This window comes from Pelobates fuscus, chromosome 3, assembly GCF_036172605.1.
Source record: "Pelobates fuscus isolate aPelFus1 chromosome 3, aPelFus1.pri, whole genome shotgun sequence".
Classification (NCBI taxonomy): Eukaryota; Metazoa; Chordata; class Amphibia; order Anura; family Pelobatidae; genus Pelobates; species Pelobates fuscus.
The window spans coordinates 70,674,758-70,686,889 of NC_086319.1; the positions used below are offsets into that span (position 1 = coordinate 70,674,758).

A 12,132-nucleotide genomic window follows, 5' to 3' on the forward strand; every position below is an offset into this window, starting at 1 on the left:
TGCTTTGGGCGTAAGGTGCTTCATGCTGTGGCCTGCTGAGTTCCCACCCTTTGTTGTTTGCAGGGGTCTTGCTATATCCCACTTGTAAGTACTGCCACTATACGAAGGGAAAAACAGTAATTTTACTTACCGTAAATTCCTTTTTTCTTAGTATAGTGGCAGTACTGGCTTTCCCTCCGCTTTCAAATAGATAAAATTCTATGCATCATTCGGTCTCCGTTTTGGTTCTTTTGTATTACTGGTGAGTGTCTCTGAGTTACAGCTTATATGGAGGCAGCAGGCGGAGCACAGCATTTAAATTCTAAAGAAGGGGGAGCTTCTTGTCCAGGATCCTAAGGAACATCCCACTTGTAAGTACTGCCACTATACTAAGAAAAAAGGAATTTACGGTAAGTAAAATTACTGTTTTTGATCGTATTTACTTTCCGTCAAAGTATTCATAAACAGGGTGCAGAAAAGCAATATATGACACAAAGTTAAGCCAAAATTCCTAGAACAGGACAATAGGAACATAGGGATTGGTGGAACTGCAGCACCAGGCTCACGCCCTTCTAATAGATACTAAATACCAGTATTAGAAAAAGGGTCCAGGCACCTTTATCAGAACATGTGGAACACTGCAACGTTTCCACTCCCAATGGAGTGTTTGTCTTAATAAAGGTGCCTGAAGACATTGGAGTGCCTGGACCCTTCTAATACTGCTATTTATCTCCTGGGCTTGTGCTAGCCTTTTGTTCAGCTAAGCACCCAGTCTTAATTGAATTGAGTGCAGTTCCTTTTTCAATTCTTCTAATAGATACTGACTGACCATCCAGGACACATACCATTCTCATATCTAGATTGACCAGCACTACCATTTATTTTTCATTTTGAACCCGGTGCTTCCCCTGCTAACTGTACGTTTTGTGAGATGGGTGATGAAAATGTGGTAGATAAACTCTGACATGGGTATGCCGTTAAAGAGTTAATTTTCTCAGCTGCAGCATTTCCCAGGTGGGAGAAGAGATTTGGAGGGATGTTGGAAAGGAGCGTAGAATTGAGTACTAACGATGCTGTACTAATACAGCTGATGGAGTGCAAACATATATATGAACACACTTTTGGAAGTGGACATATGAGAATGATTGGCAGTTTTGGGAAAATACAAGATCATGGACTAAATAGGCCTCAGTTTGCCTAGCTCACTCAAAGTGCGCATTCTGTTCTCTCCCGGCCACTCTCACAGCTGTCTTCATGCCATCACTTTCTAAATTAATCACAGGATTGCTGGCTGAATATGAGGTTATGTCCAGACAGCACTGTGACCTGTGCCTTCAGAAGACACCAACCACGCACTTCGAAATGCTCGACTGTTTGAAATAATGAGGTTATATTTAAATTCTGATGTGGTTTCATTTGTGAGTGCGACACTCCATTCATATACAGATTTAATTCAATTCAATACAGATATGTTTGTCCCTAAGAAGATGAGTCTGTTAATCCAGTTGAAGCTTGTCTTTCTTGGGGGTGGGTGGGTGGAGGGGTGAGTAGGGTAGGAGGGGAGGGGGGTCATTGTGCTACATTTGATGGGAATAACCCAATGACCTCTTGTGGTCAAGAGTTTACATTGCATTGCTCAAACTCTTCAGCACCTCTTCCTCCTTCACTCCAAAATAACCTTTTTTTCTATCATTTTGTATGTTTTGGCCTCTGTCCAAATACAAATAGAAATTCCTGTTCTGCTGTGATTTATATAGTCTTCATATCAAAATAACCTGAAAACTGTGCTTATCTCAATTTCTTTTATTTTGCAGTATGAATCTAAAAAGAGAATTTCAGCAGAAGATGCCATGAAACATGCCTACTTCCGAAGTCTTGGAACAAAAGTAAACAGCTTACCAGAAAGTAGGTTTGTTATTACCTCTGTATTATACTATTACCTCTGTTTTCATGAAACCGTTGACATGTTTGCAGGTACATAATTGTGCAAATACCTTCTACTTCCAAGTGTGACATTACTTACTGTCCATTAATGTGAACCTGGATTTCGTAAACTTTTTGCAAAAGTTTTTTGCCTTTGGATTTTTGGTTGTTGGTTTTTTGCTTTGGATTTTTGGTGGGTTTTTTTATTTTATTTTTTTCTTGGATTTTTGGTTGTTGGTTGTTATTTTTGGCCTTGGATTTGGGGGGGGGGGGGGGGGGTTTGCCTTGGATTTTTGGTTGTTGTTTTTTTTTTTGTTGGTGTTTTGTTACTGCAGACCAACACTGATTTTCTAATGATAAGTATTTGCAAGGCGGGTGCTCTGGACAATTGCTCCTTCTTGATTGCAACTGATCTAAACAAACCAGGAAGTAACAGGACTGGTTGTCTGACAGCCAGGGGGTTGTAACAAGGTTAATTTATAAAATGCCAATTTCAGTTTTCACACATAAAGCATTTCATCACACTTAAGTTCTTTACTTGTCTGGATTGTCCTTTTAACTCCCTAAGGGTCTTCTTCAAAATATATATTTTTTTTAAACATAGTGTCATAATCAGCATATATTTTAATATCCTATGAATGATTGTAAGTTATTAATATATTAATTTATATTAATTGTTATTAAAGAGAGCATTTGAGGGCCCAAGCCAAGGACTGTTAGTTTTGCAAATCTAAATGCCCAAGACACCATGAGTGTCAATATGATAGTCACTAGTGAATTTGACCCTGAACTGTAAACATTGTTAAAAAATTGATTAAAATGACCAGTGCACCCAGTCTTTTTTATTGAGATGGAATGGGTTGGATGTCTATATTGTTCCTATAATTTTGCAAAATCATTACCTCCTGCTTAAAAGGACACAATAGACACCCAGATCACTTCAGCTCATTGAAGTGGTCTGGGTGCAGTGTCCCTGTTCCCCTTAGTCCTGCAATGTAAATCATTGCAGTTTTAAAGAACTAAGAGCTAAGACTGCCTCTAATCGCTGTCAGACAGCTAATAGAGGCACTTCCTGGTGGCTAGGCGACTTTTGATGCTGATGCTGGGCTTACTCAATGGAATTGGGTTTTTAACCTTTTCATTGCTAGAGGGGGCCTTAAGGGGGGGGGGGGGGTGGCAGAGGAAACTATAGTGTAAGGAATACAGCTTTGTATTCCTTACAATATAGAATCCCTTTAATCTATAAAAAGTGAATCCTGGATGTTCAAAGCAAAAGCTTCAGAATCTTTAACTGTTTGTGAATGAAATTTTACAGTGTGTTTTTTTTTGTTTGTTTGTTTGTTTGTTTTTTTGGTGTTTTGTTTTTCTCTTTTCTTTTTCTCCAATTTCATAGTATTGTCTTGTGTCTTTCCAGTTACTTGTTAAGATTGTTATTCTATTCCCTTTCCAGATGTTTCAATATTCAGTCTTAAAGATATCCAGCTACAAAAAGACCCTGGCTTCCGAAATTCTTCCTATTCAGAAACAGGTATGTTAGATCTATGTGAGTGAGGTGGCGGTGGATTGAGATTATTGGTGCTGCATATTAATAATCTTCAGCATTATATTGTCTACAAAACTTACACTGCTTACTGCTAACTAATATGCGTATTACCAGGGGCGGACTGAGAACCCTCAGGGCCCCCGGGCAAAATAAATCAAGGGCCCCTTACAGGCCCCACCCATACTCCGCAGCAAACAGAGGCCATCTCAGTGTCCCTGCTGGAAACAGTCGCCTCCAGGCTCCAGTAGAGACTACAATTGAGGGCTAATGGGCCATGGAGGGGGGGAGCATTCTAGCAGAGGATGTCTCAGTGTCCTTTAGAGAGTGTGTTAGAAAGAATTTCCTCCAGGTCCCATTAGAGACTACAATGGAGTCTAATGGGGCCTGGAGGGGGGTCTCTCGAACACTCTGGTTCCTATTCACAATATAGCAACACAACATAGCTGATACCTAGGCCAAGTTGGCTCCTCTTACCTTAATTACTGTTGCTGGCTGGCAGTCTGTGGGCTTGCTGGAAGGCTGTGGGCTTACTGGCTGCGGCTGGCAGGCTGTGGGCTTGCTGGCAGGCTGTGGGCTTGCTGGCTACTGCCGGCAGGATGTGGGCTTGCTGGCTGCGGCTGGCAGGCTGTGGGTTTGCTGGAAGGCTGTGGGCTTACTGGCTGCGGCTGGCAGGCTGTGGGCTTGCTGGCTACTGCCGGCAGGCTGTGGGCTTGCTGGCTGCGGCTGGCAGGCTGTGGGCTTGCTGGCTGCGGCTGGCAGGCTGTGGGCTTGCTGGCTGCGGCTGGCAGGCTGTGGGCTGGCAGGCTGTGGCTTGCTGGCTGTGGCTTGCTGGCTGTGGCTTGCTGGCTGGGGCTTGCTGGCTGTGGCTTGCTGGCTGGGGCTTGCTGGCTGGCAGGCTGTGGCTTGCTGGCTGCGGTTGGCAGGCTGTGGGTTTGCTGGCTTTAAGCCTAACTGGTGGCCTGTAGGCTGGCTGTCTACTGGCCAGCCTGTGGGCTGGCTGGCCTGTGGGTTGGCTGGCTTGCTGGCTACTGGGGCACTCGTCGATTATTTAAAGAAATAATCCATGCACAATAACCACTACTACTCTGTGTAGTCGTTATGGTGCCAGGAGGGCCGGGCCCCCCTCCCAGAGTAAGTAGTCAAACCGTTTAAGAACAGTTTGACAACTTACCTGGGGTCTGTCCGCGCGGAACAGGAGTTTCTGTTTCCTGTACCCGGCCGGACTGACAGGAAGGTGCACACTCAGTGTGTGTGCACTTTCCTATCACTCCGGCCGGCACCGCGGACGCAGAGCAGCTCGGCCACGCTACGGGGAGGGGAGGTGAGAAGCTGCAGCCGCCTGAGCGCTCTTAAGAGAGCGCTCAGGCGGCTGCAGCATTTAAAGGGGCGGCCGGGCCCCCTGATGGCGGGCCCCCCTCCCGGCCGGGCCCTCGGACCATGTCCGAAGTGCCCGACCGGTCAGTCCGCCCCTGCGTATTACTAAGAATGACACCTACAACCTGCACACCATGAACTTAAAATGTTCATAGCAGTGATAGTGAGAATTTCTTTTGAACCCATCCGTGACAGATATACCCTTGTGATTTCTTTATTTTTTCACCCATTTTATAGTTGTACACACTTTTTGTCTGTTTGAGTTCGTGTTCGTCTGTTAACCCATGATCCTACTACTTTGGAAAATATTCCTGTTTTTCCTTTTGTCTTGTGTCAGGATTTATAATTAATTTGCTAAAAAAGTTCAACATCCTTTCAATGTAGTTCCAGCCTCTGATTTCCTACTTCCAACAGGAAATAGTGAGACAGACAAAAACGCTGTATTACCCGTTCACTGGAGCACTATGCCTTCATGTAACACTTTTTATGTACGCAACCACCATAGCCTACACTATATTAATATGATTTTGTTTTTGTGTTTTTTCAGGACACGGCAAGAACAGAAGACAAAGCATGCTGTTTTAAGAATTTTCTTCTCACAATTCAATACCAATATTCAATGCTTTGGTGGCAATTTTCACTTCTCGTGGACTCTGGACTATCTATTCGTCTACACTGACCTACCTACAGTGGAGTTGTTTTATTTTCAGGCCTGCAGATATATTTTTTTTGTTTGTTTTTTTTTGTTTGTTTTTTTAATATTTGTTGTCACAGTGTGACAAAATATTGTACAGTTCGTTATAAGGTCCTCTGCTGTTTTAGCCAGTAGGTTATGGCTGTCAGTGTGACTGTAGATGCAGTTCTCTGCAGGACTGAGACACATTGCGTTATTTATTGCGGAATCATTGCTGCTAAATGACTACTGTCTGAATATTTACCACATCAAACAGTTGAATGCCTGAAGAAGTTGCAGTGACTTTATAATATGTGAACGTGTTGTTTTTTCCCCCACCCCCCTCTTTTTTTTCTTCTTAAAAATGGTTTTTAGGCTTTTTTTTTTTTTTTTAACAAAAATATTTTCTATTAAATTGTGAAGTCTTCTATATTTTTTATTTCTTTACTTGGCCTTCAGAATTATGTGGACCAAGTTTAGTATTTTCAGTTCGTTAAAAAAAATGGATTTACCAACTTCTAGGCACTGCAGAAAATCTAGTTTAGGAACTATGAGGAGGTCAGTGATTGAGAATCGCTAAAATCTTATTACGCAACTCACCGGGGAGGTGTTGATATTAAAGTTACGGCTGTGCAGCTGCTAAAATGTCTTTTTCCCATTGATCGTTTATTAATGGCTTAGTAAAGGCAATATTATATAGAACCACAGAGTGCCTGTAGCACTGAACGTATAGCTCACTTGGTTATCCAAGTATGGAAAATAAATGCACGTTTCGTGTGAGACATTTTGTCTATTTCAAATAAGGATATTTATATTCTTACTGTATTATTAATGCAATTAAAAGAAGGAAAAAAAGGCACAAGAAGCTAATCTTGATGTTTTTAGATAGATTTGCGTTTATATCCTTGAACTGATAACGGTAGGTTATTACATTCTAGAAATAAAACCATTTATAAATAAAAAAAAAGATTACTACAGAATCTAAGAAAACAAAATGATAGATATGACAAATATGATAAAATACTTTCATTTTATAGCTGTTGATGCTTATTTCAGACAATATAGGCGTTTATTCACTTAGCTGAAGGGAATTGAAAATTAAATTGCAAAATCTAGGTTACATTTATTTTTCCAAATCTGCTATTTTTGGCTACATTTTGCAATTTGGATTGGACAGTTGAAAAAAAATTGTTTAGTTAATAAAACCCCCTAGTGTTGGAGATCACGCACAGCAGTGAGAAAAACTGACCCAGCATGTTTTAATTTTGCACGATAAAAAATGACTTAGTCCATGCTTAAGGAAGGACTACAATGGCTGCAGGAAGTGACAGAGGTAACATACTTTGGGTATGTATGCTGGTACCCATTAACGGTACACTGGCTACTTGAAATGTACTTCTCAGAGTCCTTAAAAAATATCAACTAAGGAAACTAATTAGAGTTCCTTTTACCCCCAAAAACATTAGCAAATTTTCAGCAGGAATGAAAATATTAAATGTTCACATAAACATTTGAACCTCTGCAAACATCTTTTCTAGTCATCACTGACTAAAAATACAGGGTTATTCACTAAAATGAGTAGCCAAAGTAGATTTTTTCAGTTCTATTATTTTGGCATGAAATTCACTTTGAATACCACTTTAAGTGACACAGAATTGGGAAGGTTTTTTCTCACTATTGTCAATACTATGCTAGTGATAGAAAGTCAAGTTAGGCTTACTTAACCTCGGGTTCTCCAGTTACTGTGGACTACGGCTTTGATCAAGCGCAGTCAACTGCATGCTGATAAGTGAGGTTTGTAATCCATCAATTGGAGTACCGAAAAGTTGCCTTTCACTGACTCAAGAACAATACATTCCTGGTCTAATTCTTCTCTTGATAAAGTTATAAATACATTTAACAGATGTCTACGAACTATAGCATAATTTACTAACTGTAATCCTATAAAAAATGCAATGTTATGTATGCTGGAAGATATTTGAAAAGGTTTTTTTCTGGAACGTAGTACCACTCAGCTTTCCATACTGGTTTCAAAGCAGTTTATTCCACTCAGATTAAAAGGGGAGCGATTTGTTTAATGCAGTTTGCAATCTGTATTTTTGTTCTAGCGCAGCTTCCTAGAGAGAAAAATAAAATATTGGTCACTGACCAGTTTATTAACCATTCCAGTAGATCTTAAACAGTACACCACTGTTTTCTTTCCACTTCAAATGTTCTTTTTTTTAGGGAAATTGTAATTTGTTCAGCATTTATTAGCCAAAGAAATCTTTGTCTTCTAAACCAAGATTACCTTGAATTCAATAATTTTATATTTTGTCCCTTTTATTACAAATATGTTACAAATTTTGCCATAAAAAATGATATAGGAGAGAACTTGGATACATTTTAGAAGGTAGATATTATAATTTGTCATTTTTTCCCAAGAATGAGACAATTGTGCATTCTAGTAGGCAGGGTAAACTATGCTTATGTTTTATGTGTGAGATCAGTTTGACACCGGTTCATTTGGCATCTTACCTATGATTGTGTATTGATTTTACACAGTGTGTTAATTCAGCCATTTGACAGGCAATACTTTCAAGCCTTGCTTAAATGAAGAATTTATAGCAAACATAAAAATTGAAAAATAGCATCTACATATAAATACCACCATCAGGTTAATAAGGCACCATTGTTATTGGATTATTTGCAATACTATTTATCACCAATTAACCAGCACAGATATCCATGATAACCAACATCATTAGTTGCATTTCCTACTCCGATATAAGAGGTTTATTCATTAAATGGGAAATTGTGAAATATTAATAAAAGGGAAAAAATCTCAAACTCTGCTGTTTTTTCTTTTTTTTCTTTCTATCTTTAGTTTTGCCTAAATGTGCAATTCCTTTTATCAAAATTTCTCAATCCCCACTTAGTGAATAAGCATTCTTAAATATTCTTGTAGATTTCTGAAGGGACAAAATGTGAATTATAATCTTTTTCTTTTTTCTTTTCACTCTTTCCACTATAATAACATAAATATAGAACAGTGAGGCAACATTCAGGAACCACCCCAAACACCTGCAGAATGCTTAATGTCAGATAATAATGAGGTTAGTCTGACATTAATCATCTTAAATTTGGGTGGATACTGACTTGGGGCTCACTTGTTAACAACAAAAATAAATAATGTAAGAATTCAAGAATACTTTAAAGCAGATATTTTTTATTTTATTTTAATGCGTCTGAATTATAAACTTTTTGCTGATAAAATGTTATTAAATAATTCTGTGACCTAAAGGCAAATGGCAATATTTGTTTGTGGCTGCTGTCGGCAACAAAATGAAAATGTTAATGAAACGACCGTTGCTGACAGCAACAGTATTCCTGAAGTATTTGTGCTCTCCTGTATGAAACCTAGTTTAGTGCATTTTTAAAAGATTGTAAATCTCTATTCTATTTTTAAATGGTCATGTTAATCTCTGGGTGCTGTACCCTGAATGAATAGTCATGGGGGTTTCTTTGGCATTCACTGTAAATCATTCAGGGTCTTCACCATTTCTGTTGAGAATATCTTTATAGTAGTTTATTTAACAGTATTTTACGTGCCCTTTTTTTTTTATTCATTTTTTTTTTATAATTTCATTTTTAACTTTATTTGTGAATAGTGGTTGTGGAACATGTGGGTTTGTTTCATTAATGTAACTGATATAATAAAATTGGGATTTTTTTTTTGATAGAAATACAGGTTACTTTTAAATGGCATCAACTATTTGGACCACCACTAGTTTTCGAAAACTGTAATTTGGTTTAATTTAAGAAATCTGTAGACCTAACAAACTGCTGTTTATTTTAAACTGACAAACCTGTATTAATATTGTACTTTTTGAAGTATAAATATTATGTGAAATATGATGGTCTTGTTCTGATGTTTCTCATGAGAACAGATATTTCTATGTTAAAAAGGCACCTTCTCCCTTCCCCCCCTCCCTCCTCCCCCCCCCCCAGACATTCTCTTGTGTAACCCCGAAATGGATATGTTTTGTTTTTGCTTTATTTTTTTTATTTTGTTGTTCTGATTTTTAAGGTGTTTTATATGAATTTGTCTGGGGAAAAATAAAATGGAGCTTGAGATTTAAAATAGACTGTATGGTGCTAAAATGTAGCTATTTGACATCAATTTTGCTAATATTACGAGAAAGTGTTTTATTCTATGCATATATTGTGAAAACATTGGGGAACTGGTTCACTGATACGGATAATTAGGGATGTCCTGTAGCCAACATTGTAATTACACAATGAAAATATATCACCAAGGCATACTGGCACTACATACTCCTCGAGTCTATTATACCCTATTGTTGTTGTTTTTTTATCATCATTATCATCATTGGCACACAACTGCTCGACCCACTGAGAACATGGAACCTGTCCAAAGATGAGAATCATCGGTACACTTAACAGTAGAAGTCTCTCTTTAAAAGGTGGTGCCTAGACTCGCGAAAATTAAGTTCTAGCTTCCATGACATAAACCTAAGAAAACAGTTATACTCTGTAAACTTGTAGCACAGAATTTAGTCCTGTTACATTTTACTTTATCACCATCAAAACAATTGCTAGTTAATGGAACACTAATTAAATAAGGCATTTTTATTAAATGGTTACGTAGGTTGGAAAAAAAAAGGATGTCAATCCAAAAGAAGGCAAAAAATCCCCAGTTTAAAGCGTGTTCCACTTTTGCTACAAACAAGGAATAATTCTTTCTTGACCTCAAAATTGCAGTCAAATCGTTCTTTCGATCAAGAAGTTGTAACCCTACAAATTACATATTATATCCCTGAATATTGTGTTTTTACAAGAATTCATCCAGTTGTTTAAAAAGCTGTAGAGACTCTAATTAAACCACCTATTCGGGCATATACCGTATTTTTCGCTCCATAAGACGCACCTCACCATAAGACGCACCTAGTTTTTAGAGGAAGAAACCCAGAAAACAATATATTCTGAACAAACTGTCCCATAGTGTTTCTTACTATGGGACAGTTTGTTCAGAATATTTTTTTTCCCCTCCCATAGTCTTCTCCCCACCTCCCATAGTCTTCATCCCCCGCTCCCCATAGTCTTCATCCACCCCCTCCCCATAGTCTTCATCCACCCCCTCCCCATAGTCTTCATCCACCCCCTCCCCATAGTCTTCATCCACCCCCTCCCCATAGTCTTCATCCCCCCTCCCCTCCCCATAGTCTTCATCCCCCCTCCCCTCCCCATAGTCTTCATCCCCCCTCCCCTCCCCATAGTCTTCATCCCCCCTCCCCATAGTCTTCATCCCCCCTCCCCTCCCCATAGTCTTCATCCCCCTCCCCATAGTCTTCATCCCCCTCCCCATAGTCTTCATCCCCCTCCCCATAGTCTTCATCCCCCCTCCCCATAGTCTTCATCCCCCCTCCCCATAGTCTTCATCCCCCCTCCCCATAGTCTTCATCCCCCCTCCCCATAGTCTTCATCCCCCCTCCCCATAGTCTTCATCCTCCCTCCCCTCCCCATAGTCTTCATCCTCCCTCCCCTCCCCATAGTCTTCTCTTCTCTCCCATATTCTCCTCTCCCATACTGTCCCCCTCCCCTTGTCCCATAATTACTTACCTGTCTTGTAGCGTTTCTCGGCAGCACAGGGCGCACCGCGGTACTGGAACTTGAATTTCATGTTCCGGTTTCCGGCGGGACTGAAAGGAAGTGCGCGCACTGAGCTGAGTGCGCACTTCCTTTCAGTCCCGCCGGAAACCGGAACATGAAATTCAAGTTCCAGTACCGCGGTGCGCCCTGTGCTGCTGAGAAACGCTACAAGACAGGTAAGTAAAGCTTCATATTCGCTCCATAAGACGCACAGACATTTCCCCTCACTTTTGAGGGGGAAAAAAGTGCGTCTTATGGAGCGAAAAATACGGTAGTTCCACATACTTCTTGTTCTTACTGTAAAGAACCATTTCCTTTACCTCAGATTAACCTTTATTCTTCCAGTCTTCTGTCCTATTTATGAATAGCTTGACAGATCATTTGTATTGACCCCAAATATATTTGTATCATATCCCCTTGGAGGCACCGTTTTTGTGAACTAAAAAGATTTACATTTGTTAGCCTTACTTCATAACTAAAATTTTCCATTCCTCTTATTCATTTTGTAGCCCGCCTCTACATGTTTTCTAGTGCCATAATAACCTTCTTTAGAACAGATACCTAACATTACATGCATATTCAAGCTATAGTCTTATCATTTATATATAGGCAAAATTATATTTTCTTTCTGAGAATGAATGCCCTTCTTTATACAGGTCACTACATTAGGGCCTTAGCAACTCCTGATTGGCATTGGGCATTGTTGCCTCGTTTGTCTATAACAATTCCTAAATCATTCTCTTGTCCTAGTTTCTGTAATTCACTAGCATTTAGGGTGTAAGTTGCTTTTGCATTCTTTACCTCGAAGTGCATAACTGCATTAATCCACATTAAATTTTATCTACTATTGGAATGCCCTGTCCCCTAATCTATCTAAACCCCTCTGTAGCAAAGTGATATCCTGCTCACATTGTATTACCTTACCTAGTTTTGTGTCATCCGCAAACTCTGACACATGACTTTCAATGCCTATTTCAAGAAAAAAAAG

The 12,132-nt window shown here is 39.6% G+C and overlaps 1 protein-coding gene across 3 annotated transcripts in view; it reads left to right on the plus strand.

The window, feature by feature from the left end:
- The window catches only part of CDK17 (cyclin dependent kinase 17), a 182,584-nt gene extending 176,664 nt beyond the window's left edge, over positions 1-5,920 (plus strand). For all 3 annotated transcript variants that reach the window (XM_063447170.1, XM_063447168.1, XM_063447169.1), the window contains exons 16-18: positions 1,794-1,884; positions 3,353-3,430; positions 5,367-5,920. In XM_063447170.1, coding sequence (XP_063303240.1) covers positions 1,794-1,884; positions 3,353-3,430; positions 5,367-5,404 — 207 coding nt within the window. In that variant the 3' untranslated portion in view covers positions 5,405-5,920. The remainder of the gene's footprint in view (positions 1-1,793; positions 1,885-3,352; positions 3,431-5,366) is intronic.
- Positions 5,921-12,132: the final 6,212 nt, after the last annotated feature.